Source organism: Panthera uncia (genome assembly GCF_023721935.1).
Source record: "Panthera uncia isolate 11264 chromosome D3 unlocalized genomic scaffold, Puncia_PCG_1.0 HiC_scaffold_8, whole genome shotgun sequence".
Classification (NCBI taxonomy): Eukaryota; Metazoa; Chordata; class Mammalia; order Carnivora; family Felidae; genus Panthera; species Panthera uncia.
In genome coordinates this window covers 71,447,351-71,468,494 of record NW_026057586.1, presented here as the reverse complement: position 1 = coordinate 71,468,494, position 21,144 = coordinate 71,447,351, and the positions used below count along the sequence as shown (strand labels likewise).

At 42.0% G+C, this 21,144-nt stretch overlaps 1 long non-coding RNA gene and 1 gene segment (V, D, J or C); one reads left to right on the top strand and one right to left on the bottom strand.

Moving 5' to 3' along the window:
• Nucleotides 1-7,254: 7,254 nt before the first annotated feature.
• Nucleotides 7,255-8,615, bottom strand: LOC125914350 (probable non-functional immunoglobulin lambda variable 5-48). The segment is given in 2 exon segments: nt 7,255-7,646; nt 8,555-8,615. Coding segments are annotated over 2 exon segments (453 nt in total).
• A 2,157-nt stretch (nt 8,616-10,772) lies between these two features.
• On the top strand, nt 10,773-14,741 carry LOC125914011 (uncharacterized). The gene is made up of 4 exons (XR_007455177.1): nt 10,773-10,859; nt 11,193-11,440; nt 13,147-13,379; nt 14,267-14,741. It is a non-coding gene; the product is annotated as an uncharacterized LOC125914011 (long non-coding RNA).
• Nucleotides 14,742-21,144: the final 6,403 nt, after the last annotated feature.

Below are 21,144 nucleotides of genomic sequence, written 5' to 3'. Positions count from 1 at the left end.
CTTTTCTAGGATCTAGGAGCCATTCCTTGAAATGCAAATTTCATTGATTTTCAATGAAGATAATTTTCAAATAAGATAAAATAATGAAACATTAAATACTGACCATAGTTTATCTACTTTTGTCTTGTTACAGAGAAACTAGGGGTAAATCTAGGTCTGTTAGGAACAAGTATGTTTTATTAATAGATTGAGTATTAAAGGCACATGTTTGTAGAAATTATAAAATATGATCATAAATGTGCCAATCTAAAGAATTCTGATGTAATAGTTCACAATTTGTTACTGATGGGGTTTTGGGGTGATGGTGGGAGTTTGGAGCCAATGGCCAAGAAAGAACTCTTGAAGACGTCTTTAGTGCAAAAAGGTGGTTTTATTAAAGCATGGGGACAGGATGTGGGCAGAAAGAGCTGCACTGGGATTGTGAAAAGTGACTGATTATATACCTTCAGGTTGGGAGGGGGTTAGGAACAGCCTAAGTCTCTCAGGAATTTTGGAAACAAGGTTTCCAGGAGCTTGAGGGGCTGTTTTTAGGAAAATGTCATTTATTAATGCTTAGTAAAACCTCAGTCATGAGATCCTTCAGATGTATATCGGGTGCCATATGCTTGGGGTATAATTGCCAACATATACTTGGGGGTTTAAGATAAAGGAGGTTTGCAAAGGAATTTTTATGTGTTTAAGGAGACTCACAGGATTCTGGGGGATCAGAATAATGTTAAGCCAAGATTCCCTTTTGCCCCTAGCAAAGTGTCATCATCCAGGCAGCTGCTGCTGCTAGCAGAAGGTCATGCTTCCTGTTTCAAGGACTTGTCAATGGGCTGTAGGCAGTAAGGGAATTTGATTTTTCATTTGCCTTTGTTCTGCACATCACCATGGCAAGCACTTAACCCCCCTTACATCTTGATGAGGATGATATAACATTGATAAGATTGTCTTTTCTTTGTTCTTAGGCAGCCAGGAATGCCTGAGGAATATCACACATATTCCATGGGGCGGGGGTGGGGGTGGGGGGGTGGCACTGTTAGCCTGTGCTTGGCCCTCAGCTTGCCTTATGGTCCCTCATCAATTAGTACTTAGTTTTCACTAGAAATTAAAGTTTCTAAGAATTAAGAATTCTACTAAATGTAATTAAGACTACTGGAAATAACAAGGGGAATAACTCTATGTGAGCAGAGAAAGACACGTGTTTTTGGGAAAAAAAAGAAAGAGAGAGAAATAAACATACATTTTTGTTGAGGGGGGGGAGGTGGTTTTAACCTAAGGTAAGATTAGTTATTCAAAAAGGAAAACAAAGGACAAAATGTGAATGCAGGAAAGAAAGTCTTTAAAAGGTTTATGGGAAAGGAATCTGTGGAAAGACATTTTATATAGTCAATACTGGCTAAGATTAGGATCAATTTTAAGTGAGTAAAGAAGCTCTCTTGAACTATTAGTCTGCTCTTAATAAGAAATTATAAATAGAAGTTTTTCTTTACCTTTGAATTTATGTGCAGAAGAAAAAAATAAAAGCCAAAAACTGAATCTCATTATTAAAAGTGCTAAATTTTTGGGGCACCTGGGTGGCTCAGTCGGTTAAGCGTCCGACTTCAGCTCAGGTCGCGATCTCGCGGTCCGTGAGTTCGAGCCCTGCGTCGGGCTCTGGGCTGATGGCTCAGAGCCTGGAGCCTGCTTCTGATTCTGTGTCTCCCTCTCTCTCTGACCCTCCCCCGTTCATGCTCTGTCTCTCTCTGTCTCAAAAATAAATAAACTTAAAAAAAATTTTAAAAAAAAGTGCTAAATTTTGTTCACAATTATTTAACCTTCTGTATTTGCCTTTGGATTTTTTTTTGTCACTTTGCTTAAGTGGATAGTTAAATATTGTTTCATAACAATTTGTGATCCTATTTAATCTAATGTTCAAACCTTTTGATATTTTTTGACATACTTCCCAAAATCGAATTCTAAAATGAAGAAGGTCCCTGGAATACTTCAAAGATTTTATGAAAAATTATAGTAATTAGACTTTCTTGGTATGTTAAATTACATGGGAAGGATTGCCATATAAGTGATACTAAAACCTCTTATATTATTTAGATTTTTGGATATTTTATTAAAATAAATGTTTTGGAGTGTCTGGTGGCTCAGTCAGTTAAGTGAACTACTCTTGATTTTGGCTCAGGTCATGATCTCATGGTCTGTGAGTTTGAGCCCTGAATCAGGCTCTGTACTGACAGTGCAGAGTCTGCTTCAGATTCTCTCTCTCCCTCTCTCTCTGTGCCTCCCCTGCTTGCACACGCACACACACACACACACACTCTCTCTCTCTCTCTCTCTCTCTCTCTCTTTCTCTACATAAATAAACTTAAAATTTAAAAAATAATAAATGTTTTAAAAACTGCATGAAATTCCTAGGACTCTTCTATCCTGCTATGTTATTACCTTGAAGTGCTGTGTGTCACAAAAATAAGAAAATTTCCTTGTTAATCGTATCATAATAAACTCAAGTCAGATCTAACACATGGCCATTTTTAAGTGTTTTATCATTACAGACATCTTTTTACTCAGATTCGTTTATACAAGCTTCCTGCAAATGTGCTTCATCTTAAGTGAGATTTGTGGAAGGAATTCTGAGGACAAATTCTGATAACTTGAAGATCATAAAACTAAACTAGATAAATATTTCCAGAGCTAGTGGGAAAACTGGATTAAGCAGAACAAGGGTTAATAATATAGGAATAAATTTAACCAAGGAGGTAAAAGATCTGTACTATGGAAACTATAAAACAACGATGAAAGAAAATGAAGATGACACATCCAGTGGAATGATATTCCATGCTCATAGACTGGGAGAAAAATATTGTGAAAATGTCCATACTACTCAAAGCAATGTACAGATTTAATGCAATTCTTATCAAACTACCAACAATGTTTTTCTCAGAAATAGAACAAATAATCCTAAAATTTGTATGGAACCACAAAAGACCCCAAATAGCTAAATCAATCTTGAGGCAAAAGAACAAAGCTGGAGGAATCACAACCCAAATTTCAAGATATACTACAAAGCTGTAGTAATCAAAACAGTATGGCACAAAAATAGATACACAGATCAGTGGAACAGAATAGAGTCTAGAAATAAACCCATTATTATGTGGTCAATTAATCTTCAACAATGGAGGCAAGAATATGCAGTGGGAAAAAGACAATCTCTTCAACAAATTGTGTTAGGAACACTGGACAGCTCAATGCAAAAGAAAGAAACTGGATCATTTTCTTATACCATACATAACATTAAACTCAAAATGGATTAAAGACCTAAATGTGAGACCTGAAACCATAAAAATCCTAGAAGGAGCATAGGCAGTCATTTCTCTGAATCAGAGATAGCAACATTTTTCCAGATATATCTCCGGAGGCAAGGGAAACAACAACAAAAATAAACTATTGGAACTATATCAAAATAAAAAGCTTCTGTGGTGATCAAAAAGAATGAAATCTTGCCATTTGCAACAACATGGATGGAACTAGAGTGTATTATGCTAAAGGAAATTCGTCAGAGAAAGACAAATATCATATGGCTTCACTCATATGTGGAATTTAAGATACAAAACAGATGAACATCAAGGAAGGGAAGCAAAAACAATATAAAAACAGGGAGGGGGACAAATCAAAAAAGAATCTTAAATACAGAGAACAAACAGGGTTGCTGGAAGGGTTGTGGTTGGGCGGGGAGGGGCTAAATGGATAAGAGGCATTAAGGAGGATACTTGTTGGGATGAGCACCGTGTGTTATATGTAAGTGATGAATCACTAAATTCTACTCCTGAAATCATTATTACACTATATGTTAACTAACTTGGATGTAGATTAAAAAAATAAATTAATTAAAAACAAACCAAACCAAACCAAACAAAAAAAGCTTCTTTGCAGAAAAGGAAACAATCAACAAAACTTAAAGACAACCTAAGGAATGGGAGAAGATATTTGCAAATGATATATCTGATGAAGGGTTAGTGCCCAATATATATAAAGAAATTATACAACTCAACACCAAAAAACCAACTAATCCAATTAAAACATGGGCAGAACATGAACAGACATTTCTCCAAAGAAGACACAGAAATGGCCAATAAACACATGACAAGATGCTCAATGTCACTAATCATCAGGCAAATACAAATCAAAACCACAATATCACCCTATACCTGTCAGAATGGTTAATATTCAAAAACACAAGAAACAACAAGTGTTGGTGAGGATGTGAAAAAGGAGCCACTGCTGATGAGAATGCAGACTGGTACAACCACTGTGGAAAACAGTATGGAGGTTCTTTTATTCTTCAGATAAAATTATGAGGGGTGCCTGCTGGCTTAGTTGGTGTAGCATGTGACTCTTGATCTCAGAGTGGTAAGTTTGAGCTCCACATTGTGTATACAGATTACTTAAAAATAAAATCTTAAAAAATAATATAAAATATGATACCATCCAGTAATTCCACTACTGGCTATTTACCCAAGGAATATGAAAACACTAATTCAAAAAGATATATACACTCCTATGTTTACTGCAGCATTATTTACAATAACTGAATTATGGAAGCAGCCCAAGTATGTAGCAATAGATGAATGAGTAAAGAAAAAGTTGTGTATAAAAAAAAAGGAAAAGTGGTGTATATATACAATGAATATTACTCAGCCATAAAAAGAATCTCGTCATTTGCAACAACATGGATGGATCCAAAGGTATCATGCTAAGTGAAATAAATCAATCAGAGAAAGATAAGTACCATATGATTTCACTAATATGTGGATATTAAAAAACAAAACAAATTAACAAAGAAAAAAGAAACAAACAAAAAAACAAGACTCTTAAATATAGAGAACAAACTGGTGGTTACCAGAGGGGAAGTGGGTGGTAGGGATGAGTGAAAGGTGGTGGGGATTAAGAGTGCACTTATCATGATGAGCACTGAGTAATGTATAGAATTATTGAATCACTATATTGTACACCTGTAACTAATATAACACTGTATGTTAATTATACTGGAATTAAAAATTTAAAAATAAAAATAAATGATACTATTGGACTGAATAAACTAAGATAATTACAATTTTTATGACTTTTCTTAAAACATTACAGACTCAAAAAGACTTTGTTTTTCTAGATTTAATAGAACTTTTTATCTTAAGCTGACTTACAGCAATTTGATCAAATATACCTTTGTGAACAAATTAAAACATCTATCTTTTCTCCCTGCTTGATCTCTCCAAAATCCAGAAACTCTCAGTAAATATGCTTATATTTTTATGGCAATATATTTATTTGCATTAATTCAATAAGAATCTGTTCTTGTAACAGGGCACAATAGCAAACATTGATTATATTACCAAGGTTTTGCTGGAATGTCACATTTGAGAGAGGCATACATAGACTCGAATATGATCAGACAGCTTTAAGGAACTAACGTTAACTTATGGAGCCAATAAAGCCCTTGGAAATATTAGCCTGCACAGGGATCCCAGCAGCATCACCGAGTAAAGAAGGTCACTTCCTGGCAGGTGCAGGAACCTCAGGATATTTTGAGAACCTCAAGAAGAGAGGAATTCATCCAAATCTATGGGTATCACAGAGGAAGTCTGATGGCAAGAATTTGGCTTGGCTTTTGGCCTTAAGAGGCTGTTATAAGTTCCATCTAGAGATTCCTCATAAAAGTTCTAGCAAAGCAGGTTTTAAAGAACTTACATGGTTAACAACCTTTCTTGTTGGAATTATGTAAATAATCAGGCCATTTTTAAAAAAATCTAGACTCATTTTGCAAACACATTATTATTAATTTGGCTATCCTTAGTAAAAATTGGGTTGATTATAGAGAAAAATATGCTTCAGTAACACACCTTTGTAGATACTAAATTTTACAATTGATCATTATAAACTGGACTAGATCCTGGATTCTTCTAGTGTCTCCTAATGCCTGGCTACAACACTTCAAGGTAAAATTTTTTATTTTTCTCTCAGTTTCTGACAACTGGAATCATTTGATAAACCAAACTTCCCTTTATTCCTGAAGCCCTGCAAAATGAATAGAAATGACTTGATGTAAACTTCAGAGAAATCCCCACAAAAGCTCATGTATAGACAATCTTCCTGCCTGTTGCTCTGTGGGCACCTCAAGAAGGTCACTAGAGACATCAAAACTGCCACCAGGGAAATCCTTCACATCACCACTGCCTGACCTATGCCATCTGAAGATGCTTCCAGTCCGACATCTAGATATCTCATTGGTAGAATTCAGGACTCAAGGTACTGGGTTTATAATTTGTTCCAACCATTAACCTACATTCTTCCTTTGTTTCCATAAGAGTGCTGCTTATCAGTTACCTGATTCCTTGCCCAATATGGGCCTAGCTTTGAGAGCTTCCTTTGAGAGCATCACCGCCTCCTGAAATGAGTTTAACTGAACTGACCTATTGTCAGATTAAGAGACTGGTTCCACAAGAGGTAACAATCTACCTGCTCAACTTCGAATGTGTGAGACTTCAGAGGTGTTTCAGAGGAGGCAACTGTAGGGGTTGAGGTCGGGTTGCCCCAAGATGGGCCCTTTTCTCATGTGGATTATTTTGAGCTGAAGTTAATCTGAGACACTTTGAGGTCAAGAGAAATGTTGGCCCTTCCTTTATCTACATAGAAGAATCCAAATTGGATGGCCTTTCCAGAATAAGTTAAATAAATATATCTGAGTAACCCATCTATATGGCAGGGCAAACAATTGTTTACCAAACATTTACTCTTTTTCATCTTCCTGTGAATTGCATTCCTTCCCTTTGAGGCCCTAGACCCCTAACCCTTCTCCTTAGTTAGAATGACATACATGTCTCTTTTTTCCTGACACTCTTTGGAATTTCTATGTATGAGTGGATTCCCTGAATGTATGCTAATAAGTTTGATTTTCTCCTCTTTATCTGTCTCTTATCAATTTGGTTCTTAGTCCAGCTAGAAGGATCTTTGAGGGGACAGGACATTCTTGTTCGCCGACAGTAATAAAGGGAATACAATAGTATACAATAGATAGGAAAAGACTCAGATTCTTCCTTTATAAGTATTTATTCTTATTAATGCCCTGGGGCATGTGCACTTGGGCTCTATTACCTCACGCATGTGTGCTCTTAGGACACCTGTGCTGTCTTAGGCTGCAGCATAATCTGTGTGTCACTGCTTCCTCCTCAAGGGCAGGTCTCACCACAGAGAAGTCTGCCTTACAGGGGCCTCCACAGAAGCTTCTCAATAAAAGAGGCTTGGAGACAAGGTCTGTGGACCTAGGGGTTTTTGTCTCACTTCCTCCTTATCTGAGTCACCATGAGTAACAGTAGCTGCTCCCACTGCCATGATATGTAGCACAGTAATAGCCTCGTCCTCAGGCTGCGGCCCAGGGATGAGCAGAAGCCCCGCATTGGCCGAGGCATCTTTGGACCCAGAGAAGTGGCTTGGGACCCCCGAGCCCTGGTGCTTATTTGAATCTGAGTAGAACCTCAGCAGATGCCGGGGAGAACTCCCCAGTTTCTGCTGGAACCAGTATATGTGGTAGCCGCCAACACCGAAGCCACTGCTCAGTGTACAGGTGAGTCTGGCTGTTCCCTGAGATGCAGACAGGGAGACGGCTGGGTCAGCACAGGCTGGGACAGGGAACCTGATACTCATAAGTAATGGAACAAGGACAAGAGTATAGTTTCCCAGGGTCTCGGCCAGAGGGGCTGACACAAACTAGAGGGCTGCCCTGTGTCCCTGAAGCTTGTCCTTACCGGCCGAGTAAGACAGGAGCACATGGAGGACAGGAGTCCAGGCCGTGGTGATACAGCACTTAGTCCCCACAGTGGGCTGGGCTGCCCCAGGCCTCCTTTTCTCCTCTACCCTCTGCCACAAGAGGGACTGTCCATGCAAATAGGTGACAGTGACAGTCCAGCCTCTCCTTGAACCCTGGTGCTGGAGCTCAGCTCACACCACACACTGAGGAGGATGGAGGTTGGTTTCAGCCCTGAGGACAGCCCTGGGGAGAGCCCTGAGACAGCACACAGGGTCCCTGAGCAGAGGCCACCAGTCAAGCAGTCAGGTGTTGAGTACACAGCTCTGGTCTCACCCATGTGGCTCAGACATGTGCCCACAATGCCCCCGCTGGCCCCAGTACAGGTTGCACTGCGTGTGAAAGGCAATGTCAGCATCCTGCCTGGGCGAGGGGCAGGCTAGGTCTGGCCAGCCCAGGCCTGGTTTCCACCACCCCCTCCTCAAAAATGAGAGGGATCCCCCCACCCCCACTCGAGCCCCTCACTAGGCCGCAACCTTCTCACCACTATGTACCCCTTAGATCCCTAGAATGGTCTCAGGTGTTGAGTTAGGGACCCTCACTCATGGGTTTTCATTAGTGGGGCTGGGGAGCCCTGTGACCTGGAGATGTGTCCTGCTGTCAGCACAGCAGAAAGAAAGAGGCCCTGGACCAGCCACATCCCATCGTTTGAAAAGATGGAGAAGTTCCTTCTCCCCCTGACCCCATTTTCCATTAGAGGCATGTTCATATTCCTGGTCTCACCTTGTATTCTTCTCCTGTACATCCCTGGTGGGGTTGCAGGGGTTCCATCAACAAAGACCATGGACGAAGGGATTGAGAAGAGGCTGCTCTGCATGGACAGAAAGACAGAGGTCAGCTCCCTGGGACACATATCTCAACACAGCTGTTTCAGGAGGACCTGGGGCTGGAACCCTGACCTGAAGGTGAATGGGTCTCCATGAAGAGGGCAGAGCTTAGGGTGGAGCTGGGACCTGGTGGGAGGAGAGACTGAGGAATAAATCCAGGGGGTGAGGTCTGGGGGTCCCAGGTGACCCCAAAAGTGCGCTTTGAGTGGCTAAGCTGAGGCTAAGTGACAGAAAAGAGGGGTTTCACAAAGTCCTGTTTCCATAGGGACCCTCACATCAGAAGATGACATGGGCCACCCATTAGACTAGAAAATACTTTGGTAGTGGGGTGTCCTGAGGAGGTATTCTAGGAGAGGCCTGGGGACCCACACAGCTGCCTCTGTCTGTCCCTAGCACCTACCTTCTCAAGGAAAATATTCAGAAAACTTTTCTACTTCTCTCTGTCTCTCTCTCTCTCTCTCTCTCAAACACATAGAGAATTGTCAAGTGAATCAGTGGTGATGGGCATGTGTACTATGACATTTCATACCATGAATGATACTGACTTTGTTGTAAACATGGTAACTGTCTCATTTTGTCCTAAAACTTCCAAGTGTCCCATAAATTCTGTGTGTGGTCATTCCCCTTCCTGTGACTAATTTTCTTGAACAAATCATAAAAATGTGTGTGACTGGGTGTCTATTTCTTACCAAAGACACACATCTTACATTTTTGGGGTTATCTAAAATATAACATTAAAAATAATTATATATAGGTATATGTCATGTAACATATAATTATTCACCGACCCATTCACCACAACAGAAATGCACTGTGAAAATATCGTGATATGTTTTTCTTAATTTCTCAGTGAAGAAGCACCTTTCATACACACAATGACAGAGAGATGGCTCGTGAGTCCATAGAGACAGAGGACACTAAGTACAGAGACTTAGCTGCACACAGAAAAGAAGTATGTAATATCCATAATGATGAGAAGCATTTATATACATTCATAATTCTATTCTTGCATAAATATGACTAAATTTAAACTTCTAATAATGCTCCTTTTTATTAAGTGTACAATATTATTTTAATAGATTATTCTATTATTAAATAATTATTAAATAATTATGTTAATTATATAACATTAATTATTTTAAAAGTTTATTTATTTATTTTGAGATGGGAGGCGGGAAGCAGAGAGAAAGAGGGAGAGACAATCCCAGGAATGTTGCACACTGCCAGTGCAGAGCCTGATGTGGGGCTTGAATCCATGAACCGTGAGATCATGACCTGTGCCGAAACGAAGGGTCAGATCCTTAACCAACTGAACCACCCAGGCACTCCTTATCACTGATATTTTGTACCCTTTGCTCTTTTTGATTTAACCTGGAACAAACTATAAATTGTTTTAGAAGTGTCAAATGACTCAGGAGTGGTAGAAATGGATGGGTAAGGTATGTCAAGTCAAAAATGTGCCTGTGTTTATTGTCAACAAGCCAGCTTTTGTCCTCTTCACCCTGAAATTTTCTTTCTCAACCACAGTTGGAGGGCAGGTCATTTTCCGACAAATATCTTGTTTTGAAAAACAGAGAACAATAATTGTGACACTGAGATTCCCTTTTGAAACAAAATATTTAGTCTTCAATGGCACACTCCTAGATGTAGACATACAATTAAATAGACAACAGCATGTGGACCCCATAGTGTGGGGCATGTGATCACTCTGGAAATTGAGGGTGACAAGGTAGGACACAGGCTAGTTCTTACTGGGCCTGGGAAATCCCACTCACAGTGGTTTTCCTGGGTCCTGAGTGGGCTCAGCTGTAGGAAAGTCACACCCATGGGATCTACTTCACCCCTTTCCCTGGAGCAAGCTCAGAGTTTTTCCAGTGATGGTGGAGCCCCCCCATTCACCCTCTTACGTTATACAAAGTGGTTGTCAGTCCTTAGGGCCCCATACCTGACCCTCAACCCAACCTGTGCCTGACACCCCTCTCTCTGACATCCCAACTGAAGGTTCAGGCACCCTGTCAGTTTGCCAGGCCAGCTCCATGCCTGCCATTCCTCCTGGGCCTGTGTCCTCACACAGCGCCTCACAATGAGTCCCTTTGTCACTGGGCCACCATCCTCCTGGACAGTGCTCAGCACAGGAGTCTGGGAAGGAAGCGAAGTGCTCTGCCCTGACCTTACAAAGAGCACACTCTATGCCCTAGAAGGTCTGTCAATTTGCTGGAACGGCCCAGGGACATCTGACCCGAGAGAAGCTTTCTTAGGGACAATTATTTTTCTTCCTATTGATTAATAATAATAATAATAATATCACTCCAGAGGTTCTGGTCGTATGAAATATGGATCAAAAAGCATAGTTTTGTTGTCATCATGAGTTTTCTTTTTGTTTTAAGTTTTCCTAAGACATCAGAACCTTAAATGGGAAATTGAGAGGAGATCCAGAGTGGATCAGAATCTACTTCCAGGTGTAGCTAATGTTAAAGGACAAACATACAACCCACTAAGTTGAAATTTCTGATTGCCTTTATTCATCCATTCAGGAGCCTGGCAACATCACATCTGACAAAGAAGGTGCTTAGAGGAGTCCTAGGAAATGGAGGCTTTCATAGGGAGAAGCTGGGCGGGACAAGGAAGGTATCAGTCAGAAAAAGGGTTGTTTCTGGCAAGGTCACCTTCCCTTAGGGGAACGGCAGGGAGTCCCATCAGGCAGATTATATCACTCGTGCTGACCGGGAAATTCCTGATGGTTTGGCTGAAAACTCAACTCCTGGAGAGACTGAAACTACAGGTAGGTTAGGTATGAAGTCTTTGTAGAACTTAATATAAGTGACTCCATTTTGGGCCTATTGTTTCTTCTTAACACTAGAATATGTCAAAGTTATTTTATTTTAAAATGGGAAAGTACCCAGAGCAGTCCGAGGATCCAAGGAGGGGCAGAGAGAGAGAGAGAGAGAGAGAGAGAGAGAGAGAGAGAGAGAGAAGCAGGGCTCAAGCTCACCCAAAGCAGGACTCAAACACACCCAATGTGGGACTCAGACTCAGGAGCCGTGAGATCATGACCTGAGCTGAAATCAGATGCTTAATGACTGAGCCACCAAGGCGCCCCCTAGAGCAGTCTGACGTTTTTGTCCAACTTCTTCATCTACTTCTATCACTGTGTCTGTCACCAACATCAAATGACTGACAGTAATAGTCTGCCTCATCCTCTGATTGAAGCCCGGAAATGAGCAAAATCCCTGCATTGGCAGAGGCATCTTTGGATCCAGAGAAGTGGCTGGGGACCCCAGAGTCTTGATGCTTATTTGAGTCTGTTACATAGGTAAGGAGGTAACGAGGAGGGCTCCCTGGCTTTTGCTGGTACCAGAATATGGGGTAAATATCAATCCTTTCACTGTTGAGGGTGCAGGTGAGTCTGGCTGTTGTTCCCAGAGATGCAGAGAGGGAAGGCGGCTGGGTCACCACAAATTGGGAGATGGAACCTGCAAACACAGACATGCATGGGTGATGGGGCAGAAGCCTGGGTAAATGTCTTCAATGCTCTGAGTCAGAGGGGCTGATGCAGGCTGGGAACTGAGAACTTGTCCCCAAGGCCTATCCCTACATGTGCAGTGACAGAGGAGCACTAGGAGGAGAGGAGTCCAGGCCATGGTGACACAATTTCTGGTGCCCACAGTAAACCTGACTGCCCCTGGCCTCCTTTTGTCTTCTACCCTCTGCCGCAAGAGGGGCTGTCCATGCAAATAGGTTCCATCTAGTGACTGCCCAGCCCCTCCCTAAGCCCTGGTGCTGGAGCTCAGCTCACACCACACACTGAAGAGGATGGTGGTTGACTTCACCCCTGGGGAGAGCCCTGGGAAGAAGCATCTGTTGAGACAACACACAGGTCCCTCCTCAGGGAACTCTGCCACTCCAGAGAGGACATAGCTGCTAAGTTCTCAGCAGGGAGACCTGGTCCTCAGGTCCAGGCTCCTTTGAGTAAATGGTCCTTACTGAGCAGCTGTGTAGGCTGTCTCACAGAGCCACCTGCCTGTCACAGGCCCAAAGCCCTGAGAGCCCAGCTGGTTTCTGCAACTCACCAGGTCCCTATCTATTCACGCATCTGTGATCTGATTTACTGATAGTGTGATTCCATAGTGCTGTCCATGATTACTGTAGTGTTTTTCACTCTCAGAAGGAGTCCTGGTCTATGTGAGATGCAAAAGTTCACCTAAATTACAACGTAAGTTGCTGGCACTCCAGAGATGATACTGCAAACATCATATCTCTCCATTTGTATGCAATTTAGAATATTGACATATGTAGGTAAGCATGTTTACACAAACTCTGGATCTTGAAGATTTTCTTCTGTTTTCTTCTGAAAGATTATAGCTTTATGTTTTACAGTTAAGTCTAGGATACATTCAATGATTTCTTTTTTTAATAAGAAGAGAGGCTTAGGTGAAATTAATTTCCCCCTATGGATATCTAATTGTTCTGTGGTCATTTGTCCAAAAGGCTAACCTTCTAAAAGATTTTTTCAACTTTGTCAAAAATAATTACCTACAAGCCAGCTTTGGACACTTTGCATGCCGGATCTCCTCCTTTTCCTGTGCTGGTTATTTGTGGTGACCATGAAGAAGACCCTGAATCCCAAAGCCAAGGTGGCCCAAGCCCAGGTGGCACAGGTGGTCAGCATCAGAGTGGGCCTGGGGCTGCAGAATGTGCTGAGGACCAGCTTGGGGCCTAAGGTAATCGTTCCCTGACCCAGTGGTGTAAGGTGGTTAGGGCAAAGCCAAGGGCCCGCATCTGTTGTCTTAGGGTTAGATTGTCTATCTCATTTAGATCCCCCCTTATGCCCTTGATAATGGGGGAGGGTGCTCATAAAGGATTTTATAAAGGGAGAACCCCATCTTCTTCTTTAGCCTCCCATTTGCAGTTGCAGTCTGCCTTCCTGAAGGTCCCTTATCTCTCCCTGCCTAATGTTAACCCTTTCCCTATTTATTTCTTCCCTGGAGTAGGGCTTATAACTGCTGTTAGGGAACAGGGACGATGACCATTCTGGCTTCTTCAAGCTGATAATGGATGGTGTAGGGGTACAGCAGTTAGAGTCTACCCAAGGGTCGGTCGAGTGGCCCACAGTATGGTTTTACAGGAAGGTTGGCAGGCATGAGGCAGCATAAACATTAGCAGACACAAAGAGAAAAACACAAAGTAAAGATTATACTGGCCAACAAGATGGCATCTTACGATAATGTGTATAGTTTATCAAACCTGTCAGACAATCTAGGAGAGACCCTGACTTTGTAAACAACATATGTCAGAGAATCTCTCATAACCCAGGTGATGGAGGAGCAGGAGCAGTAAGTAATCAATTTTCAAGAGTTTGGTCCTAATTTAATTAAAAAAATTTAAAGCGTCTAATGCTTGTGAGGTGTTATTTAGAGTCTTGCTGAGTATAAGAAGACAGTCTGCTTTATTTTGAGATGTAAAACTTTTTTAAGAGCCAGGAGTTCTACTAGAGAAAGAGTCAAAGCAGCCATTTACCACTAATTGCAAAATTTTAGGTAATCCAAACCTGGGTATTATTTTATAAAGCAGAACTTTTATTATTTTTTGTGCCTTTTTTGTCTCACAGGAGAAGGCCTTTACGCAGTTAGTAAAAGTATCAGTCCATACCAACAGATGTTGGAATTCCTTAGACCTTGGCACGTGAGTGAAACCTAATTGTTAGTCTTTCCTGGATAGCCTCCAGTTCCTTGGGTGCCTGGGAGAGCAAGTTTGTGGTTGGAAGGATTGTTTTTAAGACATACTTTACAGACTGATACTACTTGTAGAACTGTCCTTGACAAATTTTTTTCCCAGTAAACATCCTTTGGACCATTTGATAAGTTTTGTCCCTCCCTGAATGAAAGGCCTTATGCTGTGTCTTAATGATCTTTTAGCCCTGTGAGCTTGGTAATGCTAATTGCCCTGCTCTGTTTGTAACTATTCCAAGGGCTGGAGACAGTGTCTAGGAATCAGACCCCAGTGTATTATTATTTTTTGGGGGGGAAGAGTAGGTGGGATTGAGTCTCCTTTAATAATTGATAGAGCAGGCAAACTATTTTCCTGAACCCTGGTATATACAGCCTACGATATCCAGTAATTTCCAAAAACTCATGCAATTGTTTATCTTCCCTGGAGTTAGTAGCACCACAGTCTCTAATTTAGTTATAATGTCCCTTCCTAACAAGGGAGTAAGGCCCTCTGGCATTATCAGGAAAGAATGAGAAAAATTAGGTTTCTCCATATACATCCTAGGGGCTGAGAGAAAAATTTAGTTAGAAGTTTTCTGGAGATGCCTCTAATCGTCATGCTGCATTTGGATAGTTGGTCTGGAGTGGAAAGGAGGACAGAAAAGGTAGCTCTGGTGTTAAGAAGGAAATCAACCAGTGTTCCTTCTATATTTAGAGTTACCCGAGGTTCTGGGTTTCTGATAGTTGCTTCAGGGGAGCCACCGTTAAGAGCCCCAGGCCTTGGGCCCTTCCAGGGACATTGGTTATCCTAACCCTCGCAGATAAAAGTCCCCAAGGGCATTCAGATCTCCAGTGATTGTCTCCACGTTAAGGGACATGGCTTATGGGGTTTTCATTTTGGTTGTCCCCTCTGAGGACATTCTCATTTTAGTGTTCGGAATGGCTATATAAATGGCACTCAGTGCCAGGACCTCAGGAAGTCCAGTATGATGTAGTACATAAGACCACAACTAAGACCTCAGATTTTTTTTTTTTAAGCCTCCTTTTCTGTTTTTGGTTTTGTTTTTTTCTTATACCCAATTGGCAGCTCATAAGAGCTCCTCCAGGGTTCCTTCAAAGCCAACAGCCAATTTTTGCATTTTCTCTGAATATCTAGGGCTGATTGAGTGACAAATTTGTCCTGAGGGGTGTCAGGGGAGATAGCCATATATTTAATGAGAGCCTCCCTCAACCTCTCCAGGAAGGCCATTGGGCTCTCATTTTGTGTTTGTAAAATAGTGGCTAATTTAGCATAATTTAAGGGCTAAATCTTAGATTTCCTTAATTTTTTTTCAACACATCTGTCTCATTAAGAGTCTGATTTAACAAAAGTATTGTATTTTTCCAGGTCAACTCAAAAACATACATAATATTCTGAAAAGTCTTTATATACTTATCCAATCAGAAAATTTACCTAGATCTTCTTTTATCTGTCTTAAACCTTGTAATGTAAAGGTTTTTTTCTTTTGGCATTCTAGCTTCTTGTAAGGGAAACATGCCTGTTACATTACGGGGAGGGCCTGGATAAGGCGGGTAGCAGGGAGCAGAATTGTATTATTTTTTTAAATATAGATTGAGGACCCGAGGAGGAGGAGGTTGAGGTGGAAGACTTCCCTTCCTCCTTCTCTAGGTCTGTTTTGGATACAGGGACCTTAATTGTTTCCCCTCCTGATTGCTGGACTTTAGAAAGGGTTGCCATTAAATTAGGATCCACCTTACATCGCTTATATGTATCTCAATTTTTTTCTTAAGGCCCCAAAACAGTGAACATAGGGGAATCCTCCCCATTCCCCTTCACATTTGCAAAACAAGTCCAATTGTAGGATAGTATTGTCACTGATATTTCCCTCTGGTGGCCAGGCTCCTCTTCCAATTTGTATCGGGGCCAAGCCTTTGTGCAGAAGAAAATGAATCATAATGCATTCCAGTGGCCTTGGTTGGGGAATTACCCATCTATAGGAAAAAGGAAGAAAAATTGTCCCTTATCTCATTTTCCTATAGCTGGCCAGGAGAAACCTCATCTCCTGGCTCTGCATTTTGGCTAGCTATGCCACTGGCAGCCAAAAGCCCTGTCAGTCTCATGAGGTGCTGGGAGTACTCATTCTTACTCAGGCTTGACCCTACCTCTGAGAGCTGACCTGGTCTTTCCTGTTTTTTTTTTTTTTCTTACCCCTCCGTTTCCTACCTGCAAGACCTTGGAGGGTATGGTTTGTGACCAAGCAAGGTGTCATAGGATGCACTAATTTTATTTTTTTGTCCAACAATAACATATATAGTGATCATTGGCTGTTGAGGGAGGGTGTTAAAGGGCCAAAGTCAAGGTCTATTCCCCTGCCTTTTCCAACAATGCTCACATAAATATGTTTCAGCCATGTGGATGTCCATTTTTGGACTACAGTGGGCTAAGTTTAGTAACATGGCTCCCATGTATCTTAGTAAAAGTCCTTCATTTATCATCCCTCCCTCATAGGGCAGAGGCACCCATTCCTCTGCTAAACAGGAACAACACAAATGTGGAGGATTTGGAGGCCGGCACCAAGGGTATTGCCATCATTTTCCCAGCCTTTGGATAAAGGAGGAGGAATTTTAATCCTAACCCAGTGTACTTTTAAAATCCATTTATTTTAACCTTAATCTGTCCTGACTGCACATAAAATTTCTTTTTAAAGATTTCCCTTCATGAACCTTCTACAACTTTTCTTTGCATTTAGATTTTGTCCCAAGCCATTTCTCTCCAAATAACCAGTCTCATTTAGGACAAAATTACTTTCTTTTACCTTCAACAAAAATATATTTCCGTTTCTTATATCTGCTACTTTTCTACATACAGAGTTGCTTTTCTTATTTTCATCAGTTTTAACTATATTTAGCAGAATTTTAACTCTTAGAAACCTTAGCCTCCAGTGAAAACTAAATAGTAACCAATTGTGAATTCTACGTTACATCAGAATTTTTTTTAGATGGCAAACTTACGAATCCATTAAGCATAAAACATATTTTCCCACAGATCCAAATATCCTTGGTTTCTCTGCAACAAGTCAGAAGCACAAACCCACATCTAGTAATTAGTGCTTTAGCTCCTTATCTCATTAGATATCCAATGAATTCAATCTCAATTTATCATGTAAGCAAAACTTTAATGTTTTAGGTTACCAAAGACTTTGAAAGCTATCTTAACAATTACCCGTGAAAGCCTTGAGACAGACCAAATTAACCATCGTTTTAAGTCACCTTTTTGCTGACAAATTGCAACAGAGATAATAAGAGTTTATTTGACCTTTAGAAACCCTTAAGTAGAAAAACATTTTATGTATTTAATGCTGATAACTCTAAAGACATTTCTATTCTATTTTATTATTTAAAAAACTTTTTTCAATGTTTATTTTTGAGAGACAAAGAGAGACAGAGCTGGAGTAGGGAAGGGGCAGAGAGAGTGGGAGACACAGAATCTGAAGCAGTCTCCAGGCTCTGAACTGTCAGCACAGAGCCCCATGTGGGGCTCAAACCCCTGATCCGTGAGATCATGACCTGAGCTGGAGTCAGATGCTCAACTGACTGAACCGCCCGGGCGCCCCAAGACATGTCTATTTTAAACCAACAAATTTAAATCCATTTAAATGCCAAATATGTTCTGTCTGTGTCTATTTAAAAGTTAATAAATTTGTGTCCCACTGGGTATTTTTAACTGAGGCACCAGTGGGGAAATCTGAAGTGTGGGGTCTTCGCTCCAAGATCTCTAGGGTGGGAGGAGGAGCTGATGGTTCCTGAGGCATCGAGGAGCCTGTCACGCAGGCTGACCCCCAGGTAGTGCAGAAAAGGAGGAGCGGAAGGGAAGGCAGAAGAGAAGAGGTGGCCTCAGAAGGCAGAGAAAGAGAATTCCCTGTTTGAAATATTGTCAACTCAGACAGAGGAGCAGACTCCAGGTTTCCTTTCTTTCGTTTTGTTTTCAACTAGGGGAATCACACTGTCCATGTCAGTCCAGAGAATGCAGGGAATTTCCCTGAAACAAAAGGAGTTTTGGCAGCTGCTTGGGAATACTCCTTAAAGTCCCCGTTCTGAGGTAGAATAACCAGAGACAGTTGGCTCTAATTATCAGAGCCACTGACCCAGAAAATGAACTAGAGACAAGTCCCCACACACAGTCACATGGTGACTCCAACCCACCGCCCAGCCCTTAGAGTTTGCGGCTTCATTCCTCATCCCTTGTGGAACTACTAGGGCAACTCTGGGCGGTGATCAGGCTCCCCTTCTGCCTCTTGGGGCAGGTCTGCCAAAACGAACCCGGGTTCTTACCAGTCTGATGGGTGGTGCTCCCTGAGCTGGTTCCTGGGCCTCACAGGTCCTGTTGGCACACACGGGGTCCTTGCCCTGGCTCTCGGAAGGGCAAGTCTCCTGCAGATCAGCGGTCTGCTGGCACCAGGTGCGGCTCCGAGGTTTGTATCCCTGATGGCAAAGGAGGTGGAAATGCACCCTCTCTGAATCCCAGACATGAGCCCCCAAGTAATGTAGCAGGATTCTCCCACAGGGTTGTTACACCAAGGCTTTTCTTTCCAGGAAGCAACTTTATTCCTGCCGGCATCACTCAGTTGGGTTTGTACCCAAAGAACTGAGGACCGAACGCCACGTGGCATAATTTTTTTAATATATTTTTTACTTCTTATTCTCCCATACATGGTAACACACAAACATGTAGTCTGATTAAGTGGTCTCACGTTACAAGGTTGAGAGGGATGTTGTCACTTATGCATATAGTCAAGTTGCCTTGAGGCTTTTTTTTGCTTTCCTTAGGGAGAGGACCCTACCATACCTCACTTTGCCTGAGCGTCTTTGGAATTTCCATGTCTGTGTGGATTCTCTCTATGTGTGCTATTAAATCTGACTTTCTCTTGTTAATTTGTCTCATGTTAATTTGAATCTTAGTCGAGGTAGAAGGATCTTGAAATAGACAGAACATCCTTCTTTTACAACAGTGGTACAGGAGACAAAGCAGGAAGAAAAGGCTGAGGTTTTTCCTTTAAAACTATTAATTATTGTTAATATATTCCAGACCCTGAGGAACGTGCAGTTGGGATCTATTCCTTCATTTGTGTGTGTTCCTGGGACACCTGTGCTGTCTCAGGCAATAGCATAATCTGTGTGCCAGTCCTTCCTCCTCAAGGACAGGTCTCACCACAGAGGAATGTCCCCTACAGGAGCCTCCACAGAAGCTTCTCAATAAAGGAGGCTCAGAGGTTTTTGTCTCACTTCCTCCTTATCTGAGTCACTGTGAGTAACAAAAGCTGCTCTCACTGCCATGATCTGTGGCACAGTAAAAGCCTTGTGCTCAGGCTGCAGCACAGAGATGAACAGAAGTCCTGCATTGGCTGAGGCATCCTTGGATCCAGAGAAGTGGCTGGGGACCCAAGAGCCCTGGTGTTTATTTGAGTCTGAGTGGAAGCTTGGAAGATACCGGGGAGGGCTCCCTGGCTTCTGCTGGAACCAGTTTATGTAGTAGCTGCCAATATTGAAGCCACTGCTCAGGGTGCAGGTGATTCTGGTTGTTCCCGGAGATGCAGAGAGGGAGGACAGCTGGGTCAGCACAGGCTGGGACAGGGAACTTGCAAACACAGACACTCATGGGTGATGGGCTAGGGGCCAGAGTAAAGTTTCTCAGTATCTGAGCCAGAGGGGCTGATGGAGGCTGAGAACTGTAATGTGGTACCTGAAGCCTGTTTATACATGTGCAGTGAGACAGGAGCACAAGGAGAACAGGAGTCCAGGCCATGGTGACACAGCCCCTGGTCCCCACAGTGGGCTGGGCTGCGCCAGGCCTCCTTTTCTCCTCCACCTTCTGCCACAGATGGGGCTGTCCATGCAAATGACTTCCATCCAATGACTCCCCAGTCCTGGTGCTGGAGCTCAGCTCACATCAGACACTGAAGAAGTTGGAGGTGGCTTAACCCTTGGGGAGAGCTCTGCAAGGAAACACGTGTGAGACAACTCAAAGCCTCCAGGCCTGGCTTCCTCTGAGTGAATGGTACTCACTAAGCAGCTGTGTATGGACTGCAGGGCTGTCCCACAGAGCCCCCTGTTGATCTCATGTAGAAAAATAAAAAATGAAAAAAAAACTTGTAAGAGATAACTCCTATTAAAAGTAGATCAATACGTACCTGCTTAAGAAGATACAAAATTGGCTCTACCAGAAATACATTGGATGAATATACCAGTTTTAATAGGAAAATGGAAAATGTTCATGTCAAGTAGAAGCATGTGCTCTGAAGAACAACTGAGAACAAGGGAGAGTCCATGACCGTGGAAGTGTTGAAGCCAAAGGACTTTGAACCCCAAAAGTCGAGGAGGTAAAAAACAGTCACGCCTCCAGGAACCCACCGGGACAACCTAATGGGCCATAGGGCTACTTCAATGAACAAATCAAAGCACACCAAGTGGAGGGTCCAAAACATCACTACAAGTAGGGAGATAAAGTAATCAAAGTCACAACAACAGAGAGCAAGTAACACTCTCCAAAAAACACCTCCTGAAAGGCCAGGCCCTGGACAGTGTATGACCCCTTTTAATATAATAGTGCTTGCAGGTGCAGGACACATAACAAGCTTTTCAAACACATAAGAGACAGAAAACTAGTCTAAATGATGAAACAGAAGAATTCTCCTCAAAAGAAATTCCAGGAAAAAATGACAGCTAAAGAATTGATCAAAACAAATGTAAACAATATAACTGACCAAGAATTTATAGTAGT